The 22,095-nt window shown below is 60.0% G+C and overlaps 3 protein-coding genes and 1 long non-coding RNA gene across 15 annotated transcripts in view; 2 read left to right on the top strand and 2 right to left on the bottom strand.

The window, feature by feature from the left end:
* Window positions 1-541: 541 nt before the first annotated feature.
* Window positions 542-4,902, top strand: OGFOD2 (2-oxoglutarate and iron dependent oxygenase domain containing 2). 2 transcript variants are annotated; one of them, XM_040250711.1, is made up of 7 exons: window positions 542-980; window positions 1,407-1,463; window positions 2,194-2,307; window positions 2,398-2,497; window positions 3,181-3,308; window positions 3,562-3,819; window positions 3,893-4,902. In XM_040250711.1, the coding sequence occupies exons 1-7, from the start codon at window positions 849-851 to the stop codon at window positions 4,154-4,156; spliced, it is 1,053 nt and encodes a 350-aa protein (XP_040106645.1). In that variant the 5' UTR covers window positions 542-848; the 3' UTR covers window positions 4,157-4,902. The 2 variants fall into 2 exon arrangements, with proteins under 2 accessions (XP_040106645.1, XP_040106646.1); XM_040250712.1 differs by lacking the exons at window positions 542-980; window positions 1,407-1,463; window positions 2,194-2,307; window positions 2,398-2,497 and adding an exon at window positions 2,571-2,790 and having other exon boundaries at window positions 3,893-4,234.
* LOC120871104 lies at window positions 3,036-5,837 on the bottom strand. Its single transcript, XR_005722951.1, has 2 exons — window positions 5,765-5,837; window positions 3,036-3,407 (listed from the first exon to the last, which is right to left on the bottom strand). It is a non-coding gene; the product is annotated as an uncharacterized LOC120871104 (long non-coding RNA).
* ARL6IP4 (ADP ribosylation factor like GTPase 6 interacting protein 4) lies at window positions 5,479-8,033 on the top strand. Of its 5 annotated transcripts, none has more exons than XM_040250741.1 (6): window positions 5,479-5,731; window positions 6,100-6,273; window positions 6,709-6,993; window positions 7,077-7,194; window positions 7,593-7,662; window positions 7,741-8,033. In XM_040250741.1, exons 2-6 carry the CDS (start codon window positions 6,111-6,113, stop codon window positions 7,795-7,797), a joined length of 693 nt encoding a protein of 230 aa, XP_040106675.1. In that variant the 5' UTR covers window positions 5,479-5,731; window positions 6,100-6,110; the 3' UTR covers window positions 7,798-8,033. The 5 variants fall into 5 exon arrangements, with proteins under 5 accessions (XP_040106675.1, XP_040106674.1, XP_040106673.1 ...); XM_040250740.1 differs by having other exon boundaries at window positions 6,685-6,993; XM_040250739.1 differs by having other exon boundaries at window positions 7,593-8,033.
* Window positions 8,034-8,598: 565 nt separating this feature from the next.
* The window catches only part of PITPNM2 (phosphatidylinositol transfer protein membrane associated 2), a 120,624-nt gene continuing 107,127 nt past the window's right edge, over window positions 8,599-22,095 (bottom strand). For 3 of the 7 annotated variants that reach the window (XM_040250619.1, XM_040250618.1, XM_040250623.1), the window contains 15 exons: window positions 21,891-22,010; window positions 21,118-21,323; window positions 19,394-19,572; window positions 17,720-17,890; window positions 17,124-17,267; window positions 15,887-16,051; window positions 15,072-15,203; window positions 14,096-14,244; window positions 13,652-13,768; window positions 13,188-13,304; window positions 12,916-13,064; window positions 12,674-12,823; window positions 12,110-12,293; window positions 11,894-12,022; window positions 8,599-11,611 (listed from right to left, as the gene is read on the bottom strand). In XM_040250619.1, coding sequence (XP_040106553.1) covers window positions 11,285-11,611; window positions 11,894-12,022; window positions 12,110-12,293; window positions 12,674-12,823; window positions 12,916-13,064; window positions 13,188-13,304; window positions 13,652-13,768; window positions 14,096-14,244; window positions 15,072-15,203; window positions 15,887-16,051; window positions 17,124-17,267; window positions 17,720-17,890; window positions 19,394-19,572; window positions 21,118-21,323; window positions 21,891-22,010 — 2,439 coding nt within the window. In that variant the 3' untranslated portion in view covers window positions 8,599-11,284. The remainder of the gene's footprint in view (window positions 11,612-11,893; window positions 12,023-12,109; window positions 12,294-12,673; window positions 12,824-12,915; window positions 13,065-13,187; window positions 13,305-13,651; window positions 13,769-14,095; window positions 14,245-15,071; window positions 15,204-15,886; window positions 16,052-17,123; window positions 17,268-17,719; window positions 17,891-19,393; window positions 19,573-21,117; window positions 21,324-21,890; window positions 22,011-22,095) is intronic. The other 4 variants (XR_005722926.1, XM_040250620.1, XM_040250621.1 and 1 more) reach the window with 4 other exon arrangements.

The following is a 22,095-nucleotide window of genomic DNA, read 5'->3' as shown; positions in this document are numbered from 1 at the left end:
GTGCTGCAGTCCATGGGGTCGCAAAGAGTCAGACAGGACTGAGCGACTGAACTGGAGTAAACTGAAGACAGAGTTGCATGTACTGTGATTGGGTCTCCGCGAGGTTGCGGGGCACGCTCTATCAAACAGAAACATACTCATCTCACACTTGGCTGTGCAGAACTTGAACCTGGTTGCGCGGGCTGTGGTCACAACCGACCACACCCTATTTCCCCCCTCACACCTGAATCCTTGAGGAGAGCCACCGGAAGTCTCGCCGGACGGAGCCCTCTCTTGGAGACACTCTATGGGGCAATCCGCGGCGAATCCTAAGAAACCGGGGCGTAGGCATCGGGAGCGCCGGCCAGGGACCGGGATGAATGCTAAACCCAAGCTCAGACGCACAAAACTGGAGCGCAGTTGGAACAATATCGGACCCCAAGGCTCCAACGGTCCTCGTGACGTCAGCTGGTCCGCTAAAAGCTCCGAGCAGAAAAAGGAGGCAGCGCGTTTAAGCCGAAGGCCTTGGAATTCCGAGTTCCTACTTCTCCACGTCCTGTGAAGGTGTGACTCAGGTTCACCTATCTGTAAAGAAGATGATTAATCCCCGCCTCGCGGATGGAGAAACTGTGAAACAGCGGCTCATGAGGCTGGCGTGCTCTTAGCCGACGCTGCCAGTCTCATTCCTGCCTGGGAGTATCTTTCTGCACCGCAGACCGTTTTCTGGGGCGGAGTCTTCGTTCTTTTCTGAACTTGGGAATTTAGAACGGACCCTTGGCCGCTGGTTCCAAACAGCGCCCCTGCCCGGCTGGGGGCGTACCCGGAAGTGTTCCTACGGTAGCCGGCGGGGCAGTGCAACGTTTCTCACCATGGGGACCGCAGCGGCTCCCCGGCGCTTCTGCCGCTGCGCTTGCTTTTGCTCAGAGAACTTGTACGTGGCGCGCTACGGGCTGCACGTGCGCTTCCGAAGCGAACAGCAGCTGCGCCAGGACTACGAGCCCGTGAGTGGCCTCTGTTGCCTCTGCGGGAAAACGAGCTGGGAGCGGTGGTGGAGGAGGGACCTCAGTCCCCGGGGTCGTCTACTTTGCCTTTGGCCCACTCAGATCGGACGAGAAGATTGACTTAACCTCTAGCTGCCTCTCGTATTTTCCACCTCAAATGGCGATTATGGTATCGCTTTAGTGAGACAGTCGTTAGAAATCAATGAATGAACTACATGTAAAGTGCTCAGGGCAGGGCCTGGCTGAGTACTCTCTGTTACTAACAAGAGCCGCTGCTGTGTGCTTAACGTGCTTATCACATTTCATTTTTATGATGATCCTGTGATCGGATCATCTTCATTTCAAGGTGGAGAAGCTGAGGCTCAGAGACCTTAAGAGACTTGCCCCAGGTTACACCATCACGCTTACTGGTTTTTCTGCTCTCAGATCCTGCGCAGCAGAGGCTGTGTCAGCCCTAAAGACTTCCAGCAGCTGTTGGGAGAGGTAACACACCCCACCCTCCACCGCCTCCTCTGCACCCAGCCTGGCCCTTCCTGTTTAGATTTGGGTCAGCAGCTTGAGGGGTCTCCCGGCCTCAGGTCTGCCAGTGTCTGATCCCAGAAGGGCTCCTTTGACCTCCCCTTACCTCCTTCCTGTCCCCACTTACCACAGCACCTGGGTGCCGGCACCAGGAAAAGAGAAAGCAGGGAAAATGCCAAGTTGTCTGCTTTGTGCCCTTTTGAGATGAGAAACTTGCACTGAAGGGGAGGAGTCACCTGCTCAAGGTTTCACACCAGGTGCCACCCGGCTCCTGACTCTTCATTCTCCCCTCCACACCACTTCTGCCACTGCTGCTTGTCTCCCATGGTGGGGTGGTGTTAAGTGTCATGAAGCTTCCTAGGACAGCCATCTGCAGCCTCTGGAACACAAGACTTACCCAGGACTCTGTTTCTCCTCCTTGGTTGGGCCCAGCTGGTGAAGGTGTGGCGATGGGTCTCAATCCAGCCAAGCTGGTGCAGCCTTCAGTGGGATGGGCCCCCTTCTGGAAGGAATCCCCTTCAGCTAACAGTTTAACACCTACCATTTACCCTGGCAGAGTCAGGAACATAGGAAGACTGGGCTTCCAGCTCTGGCCTTTCCTTGAGCTTCCTGAGCCTCAGTCTCCTCATCTGTACGATGGCCTTGGGAGGGATGGGAGGCCCCATTCTGGTAACCGGGCCCTGTGTCACCCCAGCTTGAGCAGGAGGTGGAGCGGCGGCGGCGGCTGGGGCCGGAGTCGGCTGCCAGGAAAGCCCTCATTGCCAGCTCCTACCGCCCAGCGCGGCCAGAGGTCTACAACTTGCTGCAGGTACCTGGCAGGGGGCAGGTTACTGGAAGGAGGTGGAGGCATCCGGGCCTGGGGGCTGTCTGCCCCATGGCTGGTGTGTTCTGCCCCCAGGAGGCCACTCTGGCCCCCGAATTTCTGGCTGCCGCTGAATACAGCGCATCGTCAGGCGCAGACCTCAAGGGCCTTCTCCAGCGGCTGGAGACAGTGTCAGGTGAGGTCTTGGCCTGCCACTTGGCAGGACTGGGGGTGCCAGACGGGGGTCCCTTCACCCACCATATCTGCCTCTAAAAGTCAAACCAGCAGGGGTGAGAAGAGGGGCAGGATGGAACTGTCAGGAGGAGGGCATCTGTGTTCACTCACTTGCACATGCATCCACCACAGTGATCAGTCATTCAGTGCTGTGCACCACGCTCAAGCCAGCCGGCATCCTCAAACTGGGGTGACTAAAGACGTTGATGAGGGGATGGCTGAGACAAGTGTGGGCTCAGGGTTCAGCAAGGGATGGTGAGAGACCTGCCCCAGGGTTAGCAGTGGGGGTGGGAATGGGGAGCAGTTCCCATCCTGAGACCTGAAGGACGGGGCAAGAGTGAAGTCTCCTGAACCTGCCAGGACCTGGAGCTGGGGGGGAGGGGTGGCCAGCCGGGATGCACATCTGAATTTGGGGGTCAGACCTCAGGGCAGGGTGAGGATCTAGGGATGAGTGGTGGGGAGGGGTCCAAGAATAGGGCACCCTTGCCACGCACGTTATGTCATTTGATCATCACAAGAGCCCATTTAATCATCACAAGGTGAATACTCACGTCATCCCCATTCTACAGATGAGGAGACTGAGGCTGGGGGAAGGGAAAAGGTTAGATCCTGGCTAACCAACCGTTGCTCCCTCTCCCTCCGCAGAGGAGAAGCGAATTTACCGGCTGCCGGTGTTCACAGCGCCCTTCTGCCAGGCCCTGCTGGAGGAGCTGGAGCACTTTGAGCAGTCAGACATGCCCAAGGGAAGACCCAACACCATGAACAACTATGGGGTGGGTGAGGCTCCACCCCGCCAGCACAAGGAGGCAGGGACCTCCGTCTGGGGAGACGTGTTCCCAGCGCAGACCTCCTGCAAGCCTTGGTCTCACCATCTGTAAGATGAAATCAGGCAGTATTATTATGAAGTTAAGCAGGTTGATGATGTCTGCACAGCGCTCAGCACTGTCCTTAGTGAGGGACTCCCCCAGGGACCCAGGGACAGGCCCTACCAGCTTCCCTGCTAATTCTGGGCTCCCCCACCCCCAGGTGTTGCTACATGAGCTAGGCCTGGATGAACCACTGGTAACACCACTGCGGGAGCGCTTCCTCCAGCCGCTGATGGCCCTGCTGTATCCAGACTGTGGCGGGGGCTGGCTGGACAGCCACCGGGCCTTTGTGGTCAAATATGCACCCGGCCAAGACCGTGAGCTGGGCTGCCACTACGATAATGCCGAGCTCACCCTCAATGTGTCCCTGGGCAAGGCCTTCACAGGGGGTGCCCTCTACTTCGGGGATCTCTTCCAGGTTAGTGTGTGTAACCCGTGGGGCCGGGCCAGAGCCACCACAAGTACCAAGGCCTGAGCTCCACTGTCCACAGGTGCCTTCGACCCTGACCAAGCCCTTGGAGGTGGAGCACGTGGTGGGCCAGGGCCTCTTGCACCGGGGGGGCCAGCTGCACGGGGCCCGGCCCCTGGGCACCGGTGAGCGCTGGAACCTGGTCATCTGGCTCCGGGCCTCGGCCGTGCGCAACCGCCTCTGCCCTATGTGCTGCCGCAAGCCTGACCTGGTGGACGACGAGGGCTTCGGTGATGGCTTCACCCGCGAGGAGCCTGCCACGGTGGATGTGTGTGCCCTAACTTGAGCTTGGCCAGGGCCAGTGTGGTGGGCAAGTACAGAAATAAACACCCTGCAGCCCTCAGCACTTCTTGCTTCGAGAGGACACACAGGCTTCTGGGTCATTCTTTCAGCAGACAGGCTGGCTTAGGTCAGGCTTGTAGACCAGAGCCTGAGACAGGAATTCTTGTGCATGTGGTTTAAGGAGGGAGCGCTCCAGGGAGGAGCAGGACAGGGCAGGAAGGAGCTGGACCAGGATGGTTTGACACAGTATCCAGTTTCAGCCCAATCCCACGGGGCTCTCTGGAGCATGAATTGAAGCACAGTTTGCCCCCAACAGCAGTTATTGGCTATGGGATGTTTCAGGGTATGGAGTGGGTGAGTAACTTCCCAAACATCCACCTCCAGGGCAGTGTGGCTCCCAGTGGCCAAGGAAATCTTCCATAGCAGGGTCCAGGTGTGGGGTGTCAGCAGCAGACACCATGGCTAAGGTCGAGTGCACATGTCTTCTAAGGGGATTTGGGTGGGTCACCAACAAAGATGGAGGGTGGGTCACCTCCATCTTCTGGACGGTATGGAGGGGTTACTGCAGAAGATTAGCAGCAGGAGCCAGACTGCCTGGATTCAAATTCTGATTCAGCCACTTCCAGCTGTAACTGTGGGTAAGCGACCTGCCTCTCTCTGCCTTAGTCTTTTTTCCTGGAAAGTACCTATGTCCTAGAGCTGTTTTGAGGATCAAATGACTTCCCATTTATAAAGCAATTTACAACAGTCCTCTGGGTTTGCTGCTGTCATTACCATCAAAGAGTTTGCAACTCGGTAGCCCCAAGACTGGATGAGGCATGCAGCTATGCTATGTTTGGGAGAGTTTTCCTTGTTGAAATCTTGAGTTTGGGCTCCGCTGGCAAAGTGGGAAGATCTGGAAATACCCGGCCCCAGTCCACATTGCAGAAACCAGGGAGACCAGACTCTCGAGGCCTGTGGTACACTCCCTCACAGGGGTCCCTCATAGGTTGCTGTGATCTTTCTGGTTTCTATGGACCTCTGAGTTTGTGACCTCTGTATTAATGAATGCAGACATCGGAAAGACCAAGGTTCTGGAGCTCACAGCCTGCTGGTGTGGACATGTCCGCAGAAAATCCGCAGTGGCCTCCTCCTCTGGGCTTCACAGGGACTGGGGCTGCTGCAGGCCGACCAAATAGGTTACAGATGGGAGAGGGCATAGCTGCGGCAAAGGGTTTCTGAGCTCTGGGACTGGCACCAGGCTGGCGAGCAGGTCTCTCGTCCGGGAGCTCCCCCTAGAAGCGGAAGCCTGGAGCCCCAGCTCGCCTCTCTGGGAGGTGAGCGCGCCAGACTCGGTTTCTTGGGCTGCCCCACAGACGGAACCTGGGGCTTCAGAACTAAAGGCAGCAGCGCCTCGCTTCGCGGCCGGACAGCCTCCCAGAGCACCGCCTCGAGCCGGAAGTCACCCAGCCGTTGCTTCCTCAATCGAAGGCGTGGTGCAGGGTTGGCGGTCCCGCCGGATGGGCGGCTGAAGAGGGAGCGGAGCAACCCCGGGGACTTTCTTTGAGGCGGCAAGGCCGCGGAGGGCGCGGGGTGAAGGGTAGGCGCACGTGGGAAGGCAAGAGGAACGCACCTGGCATCTGAGGAGCGCGGCCGTTCCTAGAGGCGCCTGAGCTGCGCGCGCAGCCGTGAAGCGTCCGCGTTGGGGGCGGACCCTTAAAGGGGCCGCAGCGGAGGAGCCGGGAGTCCGCGGAGAACTTGGGTTACCCGGGGTTGGGGGCGGGCGAGGATCGTAACGGTGCTCCAACTCCCCCTTAATAACGCTGCCCCGGGTAGTGACGGGTGCCAGGCCCCAGAAGACCAGGCTGAATCTGGTCGACTCGGCCAGAGTAGAGCCTCCCTGGGAACCCAGTCTGCGGGCCGGCCCCGTGATCGATCCCGGGTTTAAGCGCGCCTTCGTGTCTGCAGTTCGCGGCGCTATGGCTCACGTCGGCTCCCGCAAGCGCTCTAGGAGTCGCAGCCGTTCCCGGGGGCGAGGGTCGGAAAAGAAAAGGAAGAAGAGCAGTAAGGACGCCCGGAGGAGCTGCTCGGCTTCGAGATCCCAAAGCCGCAAGGCCAGCATCACCTCCTCTGGGGCTGAGGGTGAGGACCAGAGGGAATGGGAAAGGGATGAGGGAACTTCAGGGAGGAAGTTGCAGACAGTCGGGAGGGCTTCTCCAGACTGACTTTGGGAAAATCGCAGGGAGCACTATTCAGAGGGACACAAGAGTGTCCTCGCTATCTGGAATGAAAGACGCTCAGAATCCTCAGAATCCAGGGGCTGGGCCAACCCATTGAATACGGAGTGAAGCGAGCACTTTATCATAATTTTGGTGTAGCAGGGCCTAAGATGTGGGTGCTGGCCGCCTTGCTCCTGGGCAGACAGTGACTGCGGAGTCGAGAAAGTGCCTCTCCACAGCGTGCTGAAGCCCTGCCAGGAGGTAGTCAGCCTGAGCCTGCTATAGGCCAGAGCAAGGGGACGAAGGTTTACTTCTTCCCCTCCTGGCCTCCCAGCCTCACCTTCTCCCTGCATCACAGAGAGAAGCAAGCACAAGGCCCGGAGGAGACCACGATCCAGCTCCTCCTCCTCTTCTTCCAGTTCTTCTAGCTCCTCTTCCTCTTCGTCCTCCTCCTCTTCCTCCAGCGATGGCCGGAAGAAGCGGGGGAAGCACAAGGACAAGAAGAGGAAGAAGAAGAAGAAAAGGAAGAAGAAGCTGAAGAAGAGAGGCAAGGAGAAGGCCAGAATGCAGCAGGCGGAGGCTCTGCCCGGACCCTCGCTGGACCAGTGGCACAGAGCAGCCAAGGAGGAAGAGGATGGCCCAGGTACTGCACTGCCCGCTGTGCAGGGCCGGGAGGGTCCCCTCCCTGCAGCTCTGCCACCGCCTCCCTGCCACCTTACCTTCCAGTCCTGACGGACGAGCAGAAGTCCCGCATCCAGGCCATGAAGCCTATGACCAAGGAGGAGTGGGATGCCCGGCAGAGCGTCATCCGCAAGGTGGTGGACCCGGAGACAGGACGCACCAGGTGGGGCGCGCTGGCCCCAGACCGCACTCTCAGGAGGAGAGAGGGAGGCTGCTGCTGCTCTAAGCAGGCTCACGACCAGGGGAAAAGTCCCTTGTTGATGAGACTTCTCAGGCCATTGCTCCCTATTGGCTGGAGTAGGCAATTGCAGGGGCTGGAAAGGCCTTGAGGGAGGGTCTTCAAAGAGCCACAGCTGGCCTGTCTGATGGCAGAGCTATCCTCTGTTCTCATCTCTGTGGCGAGGGAGGTAGGGAGGGAGGAGTGGGAGTGGCCAGCAGGGTGTGGCAGCCTGCTCAAGGTGGTGGTGGGGCCTGGGCCTGGCACCCATCTGCCCGGTGCTTCTGGTTCTGGTGCTCTGGCCTCTCAGTTAAGAGGCTCAGCCTGCCCACCCCCATCCCTAGGCTCATTAAGGGAGACGGCGAGGTCTTAGAGGAAATCGTCACCAAGGAACGACACAGAGAGATCAATAAGGTGGGTGTCGCCCCCTTATCCAGGCCCACCCCCAGCTCTTCTTCTGACCTATCCCCTCCTGTGTGCTTTCTTCCCCAGCAAGCCACCCGAGGGGACGGCCTGGCCTTCCAGATGCGAGCAGGGCTCCTGCCCTGAGGCCCCCCTGGCCCCCGGCCAAGGCCTGCTACACAAGGTGTTGGCACGACCTGGAGGCCGGCCTCAGGGTGGACAGCGGGGAGCCCGCTGGGTGTTCTTTCTCCTGCAGACCAGCCTCTGGCCCAGCCTCCTCTGCAATGCAGGGAGTGGAGGTCGGGGGTCACTGGCTGAGTCAGCTCCCCCATCTCCCGAAAGAGCTCACCTTCCCAGATATTAAATGTTCCCTGGTTGGAGAAGTCTTCTGTGTTGTTGCTTTTTGTGCTGAGGGGGAGGGAAGGAGGCAACCCGACTTCAGGGCAAAAATAAGGACTCTGGGAGCTTTGTGGGGGGGGGCACACACCAGCCACTCTTGCGGTCCTCACCCTCAGGTCAGCCGGTCTGGACCAGAGCCCCACCCCACCCCAGCTGAATCCCAAACCCTGGGCTCTTAAGCTGATTTCCTCAGGCCTGGAGGGAGGCTGCTGCCCTTGCTGTTAACTCTGCAGATAAGAGAGTCCTGCTGGCCTGGGAGGAGTCCTGGCCCAGCTCACAGGCTGTGTCCTCTGTGAGGCAGAGGCTGACAGCACCCACCTCCATCACTGGATTGCTGTGAGGACAGAGTGAGTTCATACCCAGGAAGGGGCTAGAAGGAAGCCCAGCAGAGAGAAGGCCCACGGGAGTGTGTTGGTATTATGAGCACAGCTGACATTGTGTCCTGGGAAGGACTGCCTTTACCTCCAAGGGCAGGCTGCACCCCCCCACCCCCCACCCAGCCCCCACCCCCAGTGCTCTGGTGGCCGGCGCAGTACTGAGACCCAGAAGGAAGCCTTCCTGCTTCTTTAATCAGTGTTACAGATGACAACACAGTACACAGAGCACACTCAGGCCCGATGGAGCAGGGACAGCAAGGGCGGGCAGGGATACGTCAGGACACCGCTCACAGGCGGCCCAGACAGACAAGACAGACAGACTGGTTGAGACGTGAAGGCTGCGACGTGGCAGGCGGGCAGGCAGGCGGTTCAGACCGAGCTGGGAAGGGGGCATGGGGTCTCTGCAGAATCCCTCTTTAGAAATCAAAGAGAAGGCAGGTGGTGGGGTCTGGGAGTGGCGGGCTGAGGCTCAGTCCTGGGGGTGGGGGGGCTGGGACTAAGGCTTCTACTCTAACAGGCCTGGGGTGGGGTGGCAGTCAGCAAGGCCTGCCTCACCCTTTGGTTATGACTGGTCGGGCCTGAGCCCTGCAGCTCAGCACCCAATGCTGTAAACATTTTTGGTATTTTTAAAGGACTCTGTCCTCCCTCTCTTAGTTTCTGAAAAACTGGTGCTTCCTTAAGAGGATAATGTGCCAAGAGGAATCTGAAGGGAGGCAGGAAGCCGACCTGGATATAGAAGAGAGACATCCACGGGGAGGGTGGGCTGCCCACCTCACCATCTATGGCTGAGGGCCGCTGGGAGAGGCCCAGACTATTGCTGTTGTCCTTGGCATGGCTGGCAGCTGGGTAGGCAGGCGGGGAGCTCGGAGCTGTGGGGCAGCGGCCCACTGGGAGAGGCCGAGCTCACTGCCCACCCAGCCTCCTGGGGCTGGCGGCCTCCAGGCCTTTATTGCAGGCGGGCCGAGACTCTTGCAGGTGCTCCTCCATCCGGATGGCTGCTCACCGAGGCGACAGGCGAGATGGGGTGAGGTGGGACCGACAGGAGGAGGCACTGGCCACAGGGCCCCTGGCTGGGGCTGTGATTGTCGGGCCGAGCGTTTCCCGCTGGGAGCAGGGGGTTAGATATTGCACTTTCACTGCAACAGTTACATTAAAACTTGGTCCATAAAATAATCGTCGCTTTATACATAATGCCGGAAACAACAAAAAGCTACATCTTAAATATGAATAAGTCCTGAAGGTCCCATCCCTCCAGACATTTTTCTCTGCACAAAATAAATAGCTTTCACTCTGTACAGACCCACTTTTGCAGAACATTTACATGACCCTTTGGCTGTACATATCTACACACGGGAAAATGTTAACATCTGTCTGCGTGCCTCACCATCCCAGCCTGTGAGGGCCCGAGGCTGTATCCAGGTTGGCAGCCGCTTCTCACAGAAGGAGCCTGGATGTTGGATGGCTGGCTGAGGCCTGGCAGGCTCCCCTGTCATGAAGGGGGTGGAGGAGCAGCAGAGGGGCCGCCTGGAGCCGAGGCCACAGCTGAGATCGCGGTCAGTTCTGGGGAGGGAGGGCTGATGCTCAGACCCAGCGCACAGGACAGCATGGTCCTTAGCAGGTGGGAAATGTAGTCATGGCTGCCTGCCCTTAAGCTAACTAAGCGAGTTGTGGCTTCTTAGATTCGGCATCGAAACGGAATTGGCATTAAAAAAAAAAAAAAAAACAACTTAGGGTGTGCCCCATTCACCCCAGAGTAGAAATTCTGTGGAATTAACGGGGCTCGGGTGAGGCAGAGAGGCCACGCCCCGCTGCCTGGGCAGCGGACAGGGCCCTGGGACCCAGAACCAGGCTGGACTCCGTCACAGTGCTGGGTGTTTTCATGTGGAGGGGCTGCGTTTGGTACAGAAAGAGTTAAGAAAAGGAAGCAGCCAAGGATTGCTCGTTTAAAAAAACCTCATAGAAATCAGATTGGAGAAGTAGAAAGGTGTAGAAACGCGGAAGGGAGGGCCGAGGCGTGGAGCCTTGGCTGATGGCAGGCGAGAAGAGGCCAGGCCTGTCCAGGCCCTGCAGCCCCAGGCGAGGCTTCTCAGGAGCCACTTGGCTTCACCGACTGACCTGGCAGCCTGACCTGTGCCCAGGGCAGAGATGGCTCCAGGCCCATGGCTGAACTGGGCTCCAGATGGGGCAGGTGGAAGAGGCTGGGGTCTGGGGCTGCCATGGGTTCATGGGCCAGGTAGAGCGGCAGAAATTATGATATGGCCTTTCTCTCCTATTTGTACAAGGATTCTCTGCCCTGGAGCCTTCTGTGAGGTGGCAGGTCTTGGATGGGCAAACGTTGAGTTTTCATGCATGTCCATGAGTCTGTAGCCATAGGAGATGGTGATGAATCTCCACTCTCAAAAATCAGTGCAAAACCAGTGAGGTCAAACAGTTGAGTAACTCGAGTCAACAAGAAGCAGGCTGTCCCCCTGTCGCAGCTGCTACCAAGTGGGAGGGGACCTGGGGGTCAGGGCGAGCAAATGGATGGGAAGTGCCCAGGCCTGGCATCAGAATGCGGGGACGTCAATGCAGGGCAAGCGTCCAGGAGCGCCTTCTGGCCAGTCCACGTTGGGAGTCCTGGTCCCCGGGTCTTCCCAGGGATGGTCGTCCTGCCAACTTCCACGACTAGCTGGAACCCCGCAAACCCTCAAGTGTGAGGTTGGGTTGGCAGGGCTGTGTCTGGCACAGCCCGTGTCCTCTGCCGGGTCCTGGGACGAGCTTTGCCCCAGCCGACCGTAAGTGCCCAGGCCAGGCCTCCTGGCAGGGCGGGCCGCCCTGGCCTAGCACCATGGAGACCACAGCGCCTCACTCCTGGTGCCCTACTTGGGGCCCGCGGCTGCGCCGGGCTCTGGCCGGCCGGCCAAGGTGCGGCCCCAGCAGCCGGCCGCCATGCTCATGCTGCGCTGTCCCCGCTGCTCGCTGTCTGCCTGGCTCTGCGTCCGCTCGTGCGGCCGGGGGCCGGGGCCGCTGGGCTGGGCCGAAATGGTGCGGAGCAGGTGGTTCCGGGAGCGCAGGAAGTCGCCTTGGCCCGGCAGGCCGAAGCTGCCCTTGCGCAGCGCCATGCGGGTGGCCGCGTTGCGGGCCGGCCGCGCCCGGTGGTTGTACTTGAGCTGGGCCAAGTGGGCCGCGTAGCCGTCGGTGATGAACTGCGGGTGAGGGCAGCGGGAAGCACGGCGGTCAGGGGGCGGGGCTCCGGGTTGGCCCGGCAGTCGGTAGGCGGGGCGCCCAGGGCGGCTCGGCAGTCGGGAGGCGGGACTCCGGGGGTGGCCCGGGAGTGGCCCGGGAGTGGGGGCGGGGCGCCCAGGGCGGCTCGGCAGTCGGGGGCGGGGCTCTGGGGGTGGCCCGGGGGTGGGGGCGGGGCTCCCAGGGCGGCGCGGCAGTCGGGGGCGGGGCTGCCCGCCTGCCCCGCCCACCTGAACGCCGCTCACCTGGCACTGCTGCTGCAGCTTCTTGGTGGGCCGGCCCACGATGTAGATCTGCATGGGGGATAGGCTGATGGAGCTGTAGACCGCCACGTCCTTGGTGGAGCCGTAGGCCGCGTGCACGCGCAGGTGCAGCTGTGGGCGAGATCGGTGTGGGCGCAGGCTCAGCCCTTCCGCCCCCACCCCAACCCCCACCCCGCTCCCTTCCACCCGGGGACCCACCTCGGAGATGAGCAGCTTCAGGAAGTTGGCCTTGTGCCGCAGCGGGTCGTGCACCAGGCCGTCACAGAAGGACACCACGCCGTGGGGGAAGTTGTGCTGAGCCAACCACGCCACCACCCGCTGCTTCTGCATGTCAGGCCGGCCAGTCACGTAGATGATGAGGTAGCCCAGGTCCTGCCAGTGCCTGGGGGCGAGGGACAGGCCTGGGTGTCCCACGGCCTCACTGTCTTCCCTCTGGGGCTGCCTGGTCTCCTTGCCCAGCCAGCCCCACTAGTGGGCACAGGCTTCAACAGTAACAGCCCCAGCACGGTGCTCACTGTTCGGCTCTCACAATCCCCACTCCCACCCTCTGCAGCAGGTGTAACTGGTCTTGTTAGGAAAAGCCCCGCTTCCCAGGTGAGGGAACTGAGCAAGAGATCCCAGCTGGGAAGTGGTGCTGCTGGCCCCTCCAAGCCACAGGGTTGCTGCCCCCTGTCCCGGCTCTGGCACCCAAGACCATCCTCTCTCTGCCCAGCCCCCAGCTACCTGCCTTCGAGCCCACCCGCTGCCCCTGGGGGCACTCACCGCACCACGTCCACAGCCCCAGCCCGCACTTTGGGGTCGCTGCCCATGATGGACACGCTGGCAGCGAAGGAGCCATCGATGCTGAAAACCACGAACTCCGTGCCCTTGGGCAGCACGGTGATGTAGCTGTCAGCAAACGTGTGGTCTCCCCTGGGAGGGGGTGGCTTGTCAGAACCCACTGGGACCTCTTCCTCCAGTCCCAGACCAGGTCGGCCCACCCACTTGTTCCTCCCAGCTCCTACCTGACCACCATCTTGATGGGGTAGACGCCCACACCTAGGCGATGGGTCTCAGGGATGGTGTAGGAGACACGCCCACTGCTGTTGGTCACCAGCGTGTCCAGGTACAGCCACTCACCTGAGGGCGGCTGCATCATGATGTGGACGTCCACCTGGAGCCAGGCAGGCCAGTCATGGGTGGCCATGCCCCTGACCTCCCCACCCCCGACTCTCCACCGCCCAGCCAGAGGGAGGTGGGGCGGGGTGGGGCTCCCACAGGCTCCCCAGGTCTTTACCTTCTCCCCGGTCAGGGTGACCATGTCCAGGGGCCCGTACATGAACCGGCCCGTCAAGACCTGTGGGCCATCCTCGTTGGCGACCGCGTCATTGATCCGGTGGTTGGCTGTCACATTCTGGGGGGGTGCAGGAGCAAGGTTGGGTCAGGGTCGGGGGTGGAGGGATGGTTGGGGTCTCCTGGGCTCAGCTCAAACTTCCCAGGGGCCTGGGGGTGATCATGGGCACAAAGTCAGATGGCCCAGGGTTCAAGTCCGGCTCGGCCACTGACCTACATGGTCTTGGTATGGGTCCCTGTCTGTAAATGGGGGAGGATTTACACAGGATTTAATCCTCAGACTGTGAGGATTAAGTAAGACAGCACACATCTCTGTGATTCAGTTTCCTCATCCTTAAAATGGGGTTTTCTCAGGAGGATTCAATAGGACAATAGCCTTGGGGCCGGGGCACCCAGACGACCCCTTACCCGAAGCTTAACGTGGGTCCTCTTGCGCTGCCACTTCTCTCTCGGCTTCGAGGGGGTGAACACCGAGACCTCCTTGCCATCCAGCTCCAAGATGCTGGAGTTGTCGTGCCTCATGACCTGTGAGGGGACAGAGGGTGGTCACGGGGCAGACTCAAGCCTAGGGCTTCCTGTTCTGTGGGGAGAGGCCAGCGGCCCTAGGGGCCCAAATAACCATGTGAGGGTTTGGGGGACAAACCCCACTGCCATCCACCCTCTGGCCCCCCAGAATTCACATCTGTCCCGTGAAGGTGTACATCCATTCACCCCGTCTCCACGGCTTCCTCTGCTGAAGCCAGAAAAGTGGGGTCCCCCACCGTCCTCATTTATGAAATGGGGCCGAGTCAGCTGCAGGGTCACTCAGGACCTGAGAGGTGTCAGTGTGTCCAGTAAAGGGACTCTGGGTACCTGTCTCAGCAGGAAGGAGACCACATCCGTCGACTCCCAGTAGCTGGCATGGAAGAGGTGGGGCAGGGCCACGGTGGGGAAGGCCGTCAGGGCGTCGGGGCAGTACAGGGCATAATCGATCCGCTTCTGGCCCCACCACTTCGCAGCAACTGCCAAGAGGAGGGGACCGTGACTGGGCTGGGCCCCCGAGGGTCACCTGGCCCCTCAGGTCTGGCTCCACCCAAAGACAAAACCCTCCTCTGACCAGGGAGCAGGACCACCACCAAAGCGAGTCTCCTTCTCCCAGGCTCAGCGACAGGGGAGCGGGCGAGAAGGCACAGGAGGCCAGGACAGCAGCAAGCGGCCCAAGTGCCCTTGGGAGGGGGAGTGGGGGCTGTGGCTCAGCAGGGAGGTGTGGAGTTAGAGGGGGAGGGGAAGAGCCCAGTGTGGAGGCAGGACTCCCTGGCCCTGGTCAACCCCTTGTCAACCCCCGCCCCCGAGGCCTCAAAACTGTGAAAGGCTTCCCAGAGCGGGAGTCTCAGTTTCTGGGCCTCAAAGCAGAGGCCTGATGCCCTCAGCCCCTGGCAGGCAGAGTATGAAGTGAGGGCCTTCAGTCAGACGGAGCCTGTGTGCATATGTGCAGGTGAATCTGGCTCCCCCTTGGGGCTGGGGGGCTGCCCCAGGTTTGCAAAGAGCTTCCCCAGTGGCTGGAGGCCGGAGGTGCACTGGTTCAGGGGTCGGAGCTCTCTGCAGCCTGCCTGATAGGTGACGCTGGTCCTCACCCAGCCTCCGTCCATCCCACCCCCGGCTCCCAGCCCCCAGCTAACTCCAGCGGCTCCTGCCTCCTCCCTGGAAGTCAGGGTGCTCCCAGCCCAAGCTCCAGCTCCCTGGTTAGGTGTCAGCGGGGCCCTGAGGGTGAGATGTGTCTGGAAATCAAAGCATGACCCCAATTAGAGGAGGAGCATGTGTGCGCATGGAGGCCCGTGGTGCCTGGTACCTTCACGGATGTCCAAGTCGGGGAGGCGAGGGGCCCTCTCCCGTTTGCCCAGGGTGGAGGGGACTGGATGGGGGAGGGCAAGTAGGGACAGGCGCCTGACGCTGGGGGTGTGGCTGAGTGGAGCTGGGGCCTCTGAGGAGCAAGAACAACGGGAGGGGCTCAGCCATGCTGGGGCTACCACGCCAGCTAGCCTTAGCCCAGACCTTCTGCTCTGACAGGCGGCTAGGGAGCCAGTCATGTGGCAGGGAGGCCGGCAGGGGTTGCTGGCCTCGGCAAGAGTGAGAGGGGATGGTCCAGACTCTGCTTCCAGTTGCTAAGAAGATGGAAGGAACCAAAGAGGCCAGGGTGATCCACCCCCTGGGGTGGCAAGAGGGGCTGTGCACAGGAGACCTCGCTTCCCTGGCTCCCCTGGGCCACCCCTCCAGCTTCTCCAGAAATGGCCCCCAGCTTTCTCCCTCAAGGAACATCTGCCCCACTGGGGCTAGGACCCCTCCTCGCAGACCCATCACCCTGCAGCTGAGACAGCACCACCGATCTCCTACCAGCTGGACTTGGCCCCCCACTCCAGGGCCACCCCTTTCTTATGCTCCTTCCTTCCACAGTTCTCGATGGACACTGGGGCTGGATCACTCTTCACTGTGGGGCCATCCTGAGCATCATAAGGTGTTTAGCAGGTCTCTACCCACCAGATGCCAGTGGCACCCACCCCAGTAGTCTCCAGCTGTCCTCTGGGGGGCATAATGGGCCCGGGTGACACCGGCCGCGACAGGACAGAGCCCCCGGCTCTGATGGGTGGGTAGCGCTGCTGCACTCACTCTGGGCGATGCCAGATGCCGTGTAGCTCTCAGCCATGCCTGACACCTGGCTGGCGATGCTGATCTCGCTGGCCCGGCGGAAACCTCGGGTGCTGGGGGCTGAGCCGGGTGAGGAGGGCGCCGCGTGCTCTTGGAAGACCGTGTTGTGGGCCTGGAGTGCCTCTGCTGCAGGTGGACAGGGACCAGAGACCAGGGATAAGGAGGCCTTGCCCAGCCCGGCCCCGAGACCCCCGAGCAGAGGTGCCCGGTGTGTGCCAGGGCTGGGGCAGGCCAGAGCGGCAGCTGGGGCAGGCAAGGCCAACACCCCCAGCTGCAGAGGAGTGGGGGGCATCTGAGCACAACTGGCAGACAGGATGGGCCCATGCGTGCCAGGGCCTGCCTGTTCAGGGTCGAGAGGGCAGGGCTCAGAGCTGAGGCAGAGAGAAGGGAGGGCTGGGGCAGGGCTGGACAGACGGACCAATACAGACACAGTGGGCAGGGAGGCAAGGCGGCCAGGCTCACGCCCCGCCCCGGCCACCCTTCCAGTCTCTTGGTCTAGTCTAGCCTTCTTGGCCTCTGGGGCCCGGCCTGGCCCGACCCACAGCCCATGGCAACTGGGTTTGGGGGTGCTAACGACAGGGGCCTGGGATGGCTTCCTAGGCATGTCCTAGGCGGAGGACTGAGCAAATGAGACAGCATCCTGCATGCCCCTCAGACATGGGCCACACAAGCCACCCCCGGATGGGCATCTAGGGACAAAGGAAGAGGGCTGAGGGCTCCAGCCAGGCTCACTTGGGCCCGGGCTGAGGGTGGGCCAGAGGACCCACCTCTAGACAGGAGCAGGAGGTGCCTGGACCTCCTCAGGGAGGGAGGGAGTGGGGGGTCGAGAATCCAACCCCATGCCGGGACCGAAGGCTTCTCCTAGGGGGGCAGGTGGGTCCCAGAGGGCCCGAGGCATCACCCCAAACTCTGGCTGCCCCTGCTGGTAGCCTCACAAGTGAGGGACAGAGCACTTAGGCTGACACCTGTGCTGGGTGACCCGGGACAGCTGCTCTCCTCTCTGGGCTCCTTCTTTGCTTTGAGTCCCCTCCCCGCTCTGCCCTGTGCCAAGACCGCTCCCAGGAAACTGTCCTGCCCGGTCTCCGTTCCTCGCCACAGTCCCCCAAACTCTGGGTGGCCGAGGAGTCAGTGGGGGGTCCCTGAGGACCAGAGGTCAGCCAGCGAAGCAGACACCACCACAAGCAGGGGGGTTACACACACTCAGCGCAGCCCGGGTGGGGCCCGTCTTGCGAGGTGAGCGCGGGCACGGGGATACTGGTTTCCAGGAAGCCGTCCCCGGGAGGGAGAGGGGCCAGGGGGCCGCCCTCCAAGACCAGCTCGGGGTTTCTCTGCACGGTCTCGACTGGAGGCAGACGGGGAGAGAACAGAGGACAAGAACAGACACTCGTGTGGACGCTCCGACAGACACAGGGCTCCTCAAGGACCAAGACAGGACTGGGACACACGGGGGGCAGGAGGGACGGGCCGTTACCCAGGAGGGATGAGACGGACCACAGGCAGCCCTCGTTTACGCGACCTATCTCCAGGCCAGGTTACCTGGAAGTTCTGGGCCAATCGCCTGCCATGGGGGGACCTTCACAGGGCGGGACGCAGGCCCAGACTCTGCCAGGGTCCCTTGGGTCCTCAGCTCTACCTTGGTGGGGCAGTGGGAGGGGAGCGGGGTCCCTGGCTCTGTGTTGTGTGTGGAGAAGTGGGAAGCGGGAGGAGGCCTGTGAAGATGTCTCACGGAGCCGGGCCAACTCCCACCCTCCCCCAGGGCCGGGGCCGGTGGAGGGGGGGCGCAGGTTCTCTCACCCAGCAGCGTGGAGCAGCCGTCCCCCAGCGGGTAGCGCTGGTAGCGGGGGATGCTGAAAGGCGGCAGGGCGTGGAATCGCCGCTCCAGCAGCGGCTCCAGGCGCGAGGCCGACGGGTCAGCGGGGTGGAAGAGGTTGTAGACTTGCTGGCAGGCGGGCCGCAGCTGGAAAACTGAGGGCGGGGCGGAGTCGCAGAGCCTGGAGTTAGCTCCGCCCTAAGGAGGCGGGGCCTAGAGCCGGCTAAGGTCCGGTGGGGTGGGATGGGATTGGGGTTTTAGAAGACAGAGAAACCCAAAAGTGTGTCTCCATCGATTTGGGGTTCTGTTTGGGCCACTGTCCCTTTATTAACCAAATTTGTTTTAATTAAGAAAATTATGTTAGTGGTAAAAAAAAATTTTTTTTTGGTAGTACAGGGATATACACGATATAAGACATATAACGTAAAGCTCCTTTCCACCCCAGAGCGGTAAGGCTAGAGCCCTACCTGCAAACTCTGGGGAGGCCCGAGCAGGCTAGAGCCTGCTCATCCACTCTGATTGAAAATGTTTCCAGGCTGTGCGCTTCCGAACATTTTGCAGTTGTTGGGAAGATGCCCTGGTGAAGTGGTTAAGAATCTGCCTGCCTGTCCAGGGGACACAGGGTTTTTGAGTCCTCCTCTAGGAAGATCCCACATGCCGCTGATCAACTAAACCTGTGCTTCCCAACTATTGAGCCCGAGGGCTGCAACTATTGAAACCCAAGCACCTAGAGCCCATCCTCTGCAACAAAAGCCTTTGCTTGCTGCAACTAGATAAAGTGCAGCAATGAAGACCCAACACAACCAAAAAAAAAAAAAAAAAACCTGCACACAAATAGAAATATAATCTATGCTTTTTGTACTTGACCTTTTTTTTCATTTAACACAAAAAATGTTGGGAGTCTTTCATATGAATATTTTCATTGAGCCCCTTTCTTTTGAATTGCACTGGGGCATTGCTTTGTATGGCTGTGCCAAAGTTGATTTAACCACAGCCTGCATCCCATTTAGGTTGTTTCAGGTTTTCCATGATTACAGATGATGTTGCCCTGCCATCTCTGTCTCTGATATGGGTGCACAGTGTCTTGCCCTTGGGCAGGTGTCTACAACCTCTCTGAGCCTCAGTTTCCCCCTGCCCCCCCCCACCCCCCACGCAGCTCTTGTAGGATGGGAGGGAGCCCACACTGGTTGATCCTGGGGGCACTGGGCAGGGACCGCTGCTCTGACGGCTTCTTTGCTGACACTTTTCCACCTCCCTGTGTGTGTTGTCTTGAGGAAGAACCTAGAGCAGCATGGCTGCGGTCCCTCTGGGGCTGGGAGGCCACTGCATCAGGGAGACATCAGGGGTGCCTGGCTTCCTTATGGGAGACTGGGTCTGTCCTCATCTGATCCTGGGGCAGCCCTTTCCATCTCTGGACCTCAACTCCCAGAGGTGCCTTGGAGATGAAATGAAACAGTGTGTTGGGAAATAGGGCTGGAGACTGAGCTGAGTTGAGGCTGGAACAAAGGAGAGCCATGGGCCCTTGGTGAGGCAGGGGGTGCATAAAGGAGGCTGATGCAGGAAGGGGCCTGAAATGTGGCCCTGGCCTGGTGACAGGGGTTCAATGAGATCCTCTGCCCAGCTCATGGACCCCTTCCCTCCCCTGCAGGGACTCTCACCATCCAGGGAGGGGATGACCGTCTTCCTCAAGGCAAGGACCAGCCCCAGGGGGCACCCGAAGAGGAAGAGGTCAGCGACCTCAAAGTCGAACTTGCCCACGGCCCCTGCACCATCCAGCATGGTGGAGCTGCTCGAGCGGCGGGAGCTGGGCTCGTTCCTCAGCACGCTGGCGTGGAGGCTGCAGGTATGAGGTGGGGTGGGGAGACGAGTGAGGTCACACCACGGCCCTCCTCCGGGCTGGCCTGCCCTCAGCCTCCTGAAAGAGGTTCCTTGGGGGTCATCAGGCCCCAACGAAGCTTGGGTCCTGTGCAGTCCTGCGAGTGCAGCTGTCCAGCACCTGCTGGGACACCCCTGGTGACAGCAGGGCCCGGCCTCTCCAGGTAGCCCCCTGCCTTTGGGACAGCCCTGGCTGGGACCATGCTGTCCCTGGTCAGTTCTGCCTGCTGACTCTGCCAATCCCTGCTTCTTCTCCTGCCCCAGTCAGTCTGTTCCCTATGACTCAGATGTGGATGGACCCAGAGACTATCATACAGAGTGATGTAAGTCAGAGAAACAAATATCATGTATCAAGGCATATATGTGGAATCTAGAAAAATGTTACAGATGAACTTGTTTGTAAAGCAGAAATAGACACACAGAGGTAGAGAACAAACATATAGACTCCAAGGTGGCAAAGAGGAGGTGGAATGAATAGAGAGATTGGGATTGACATATATGCACTATCAATACTATGTATAAAACAGATAGGGCCTCCCTGGTGGCTCAGACGGTAAAGAATCTGCCTGCAATGTAGGAGACCCAGGTTTCATCCCTGGGTCAGGAAGATCCCCTGGAGGAAGGAAGGCAATCCACTCTAGTATTCTTGCCTGGAGAATTCCAAGGACAGAGGAGCTTTGTGGGCTACAGTCCATGGGGTCAAAAAGAGTCGAGCATGACTGAGTGACTAACACTTTCACTTACTTTTTTTCATAAAATAGATAACTAATGAAAACCTGCTGGATGGCCCAGGGAACTCTACTCAGTACTGTGTACTCTGTGGTAACCTAAATGGGAAGGAAATCCAAAAAAGAGGGTATATATGTATACATATAGCTGATTCACTTGGCTGTATATCAGAAACACAACATTGTAAAGCAACTGTATCCCAATTAAAAAAAAAAAATATATATATATATATATATGACTTTGCTGGTAGCTCAGCTGGTAAAGAATCCACCTGCAATGCAGGGACCCCAGTTCAATTTCTGGGTGGGGAAGATCCCCTGGAAAAGGGATGGGCTGCCCACTCTAGTATTCTTGGGCTTCCCTGGTGGCTCAGATGGTAAAGAATATGCCCGCAATGCGGGAGACCTAGGTTCAATCCCTGGGTTGGTTGGGAAGATCCCCTGGAGGAGGGCATGGCTGCCCACTCTAGTATTCTTGCCTGGAGAATCCCACAGACAGAGGACCCCGGTGGGCTGCAGTCCATGGGATTGCAAAGAGTCGGACACAACTGAGCAACTAAGCATAGCACAGCATGGCATGACCATTTAAAAAAAAAAAAAAAAGACCACAACTGCACCCAGCACTTCTCTTGGCTGAAGAGCCGTGGGCCTAGCCTGGGGATCCCAGGACCTAGGTCAGGGGGCCTTCAGGTCTCTCATGCTGGCCATCAGCACCACCTGGTCCACGTCCCCCCATCCTAGAGTCCCCATCCTCACCCAGCGGGGGCCTCCCCACCCACCTGGACAGGAAGGCCTGGTGCTGCTGGATGGTGTCCAGCTCATAGGTGGACGAGTCACTCCTCTTGCGGGGTAGCTGCCGTTTGGGGTCTTCAGCGCCGTTGCTCCGGGGGATGTCGATGTTGCTGCGGCTCAGGTGCCGGCTGCTCTCCAGGTTGCTGCCATGTGCCGCGTTGACCGTCGAGCCAGGGGACAGCAGGTCAGCGTCCTGGAATGGCCACACACAAGTTCACTGCCCAGTGGCCACTGGCCTGGCCCCCTCTTCAGTGTTGTGGGAGCCGAGTCTCCCCTCCTGACCCTAGGTCTGCGGCAGCTTCTCACCCAAGCCGGGGAAGGAAAGGCCCCGTCCCTGTTTGCCCTATGGTCCCCCCACCGCCTTCACTCCTGGCCCAGCCTGCCCATCTGGGCCTTGCTGACTTCCCACTGATCCTGCCGCCTCGCCCAGCCCACCAGGCTGCTTGCTACTCTGCAGGGGTGGGACCTTGGGTCCTTTCCCCTGCCAGAAGGCTCAGAGGATCCAGGCCCTCATGGTGATGGATCTGCTCTCCACAGTGCAGACCCGGCTTCACTGCCTGCTGAAACCGCTTGCGCTCCTGTCTGGCCTCACTGAAGCTGTCCACCTGTGCCATGTATCTGTCCCCCACCTCTGGGCACCTGTGTTGGCAACCTCGACCCTTCCTTTTTACCGCAGGCCTCTGGGATGTTTGGGAGCCAGAGGGTGACACAGTCTCCATCCTGAAGGTCCCCTGCTCTGGGGACTGGAGGGAGCTCATACCTGCACGCTGGCCACACTGCCCCGGCGGCTGCTGCTCTGACTCTCAGACACCGGCTGGTTGCTGCAGCATAAGGCATCAAATGCCAGGATGCCCCCGACACAGTCCCCGATCAGGCAGACCTGGGTGGGGAGAGGTCCAGGGCCCTGAGCGCCCACCCCGCTTGCAGGGGGTGCTGGCTGGGGAGAGCCCTGGGCCAGAGGACCA

This window comes from Oryx dammah, unplaced genomic scaffold (genome assembly GCF_014754425.2).
Source record: "Oryx dammah isolate SB20612 unplaced genomic scaffold, SCBI_Odam_1.1 HiC_scaffold_12, whole genome shotgun sequence".
Taxonomy (NCBI): domain Eukaryota; kingdom Metazoa; phylum Chordata; class Mammalia; order Artiodactyla; family Bovidae; genus Oryx; species Oryx dammah.
Note: the sequence above shows the minus strand (reverse complement) of the source record. Positions and strands in the feature narration are given on the sequence as shown.

Coding starts and splice junctions, on each gene's coding strand:
- ARL6IP4 (XM_040250737.1), top strand. CDS start 6,111: ATGGCTCACGTCGGCTCCCGCAAGCGCTCTAGGAGTCGCAGCCGTTCC. Junction 6,274..6,684: donor CACCTCCTCTGGGGCTGAGG/GTGAGGACCAGA, acceptor CTGGCCTCCCAG/CCTCACCTTCTCCCTGCATC. Junction 6,994..7,076: donor GGAGGAAGAGGATGGCCCAG/GTACTGCACTGC, acceptor CTTACCTTCCAG/TCCTGACGGACGAGCAGAAG.
- OGFOD2 (XM_040250711.1), top strand. CDS start 849: ATGGGGACCGCAGCGGCTCCCCGGCGCTTCTGCCGCTGCGCTTGCTTT. Junction 2,308..2,397: donor AGGTCTACAACTTGCTGCAG/GTACCTGGCAGG, acceptor TTCTGCCCCCAG/GAGGCCACTCTGGCCCCCGA. Junction 2,498..3,180: donor GCGGCTGGAGACAGTGTCAG/GTGAGGTCTTGG, acceptor CTCCCTCCGCAG/AGGAGAAGCGAATTTACCGG.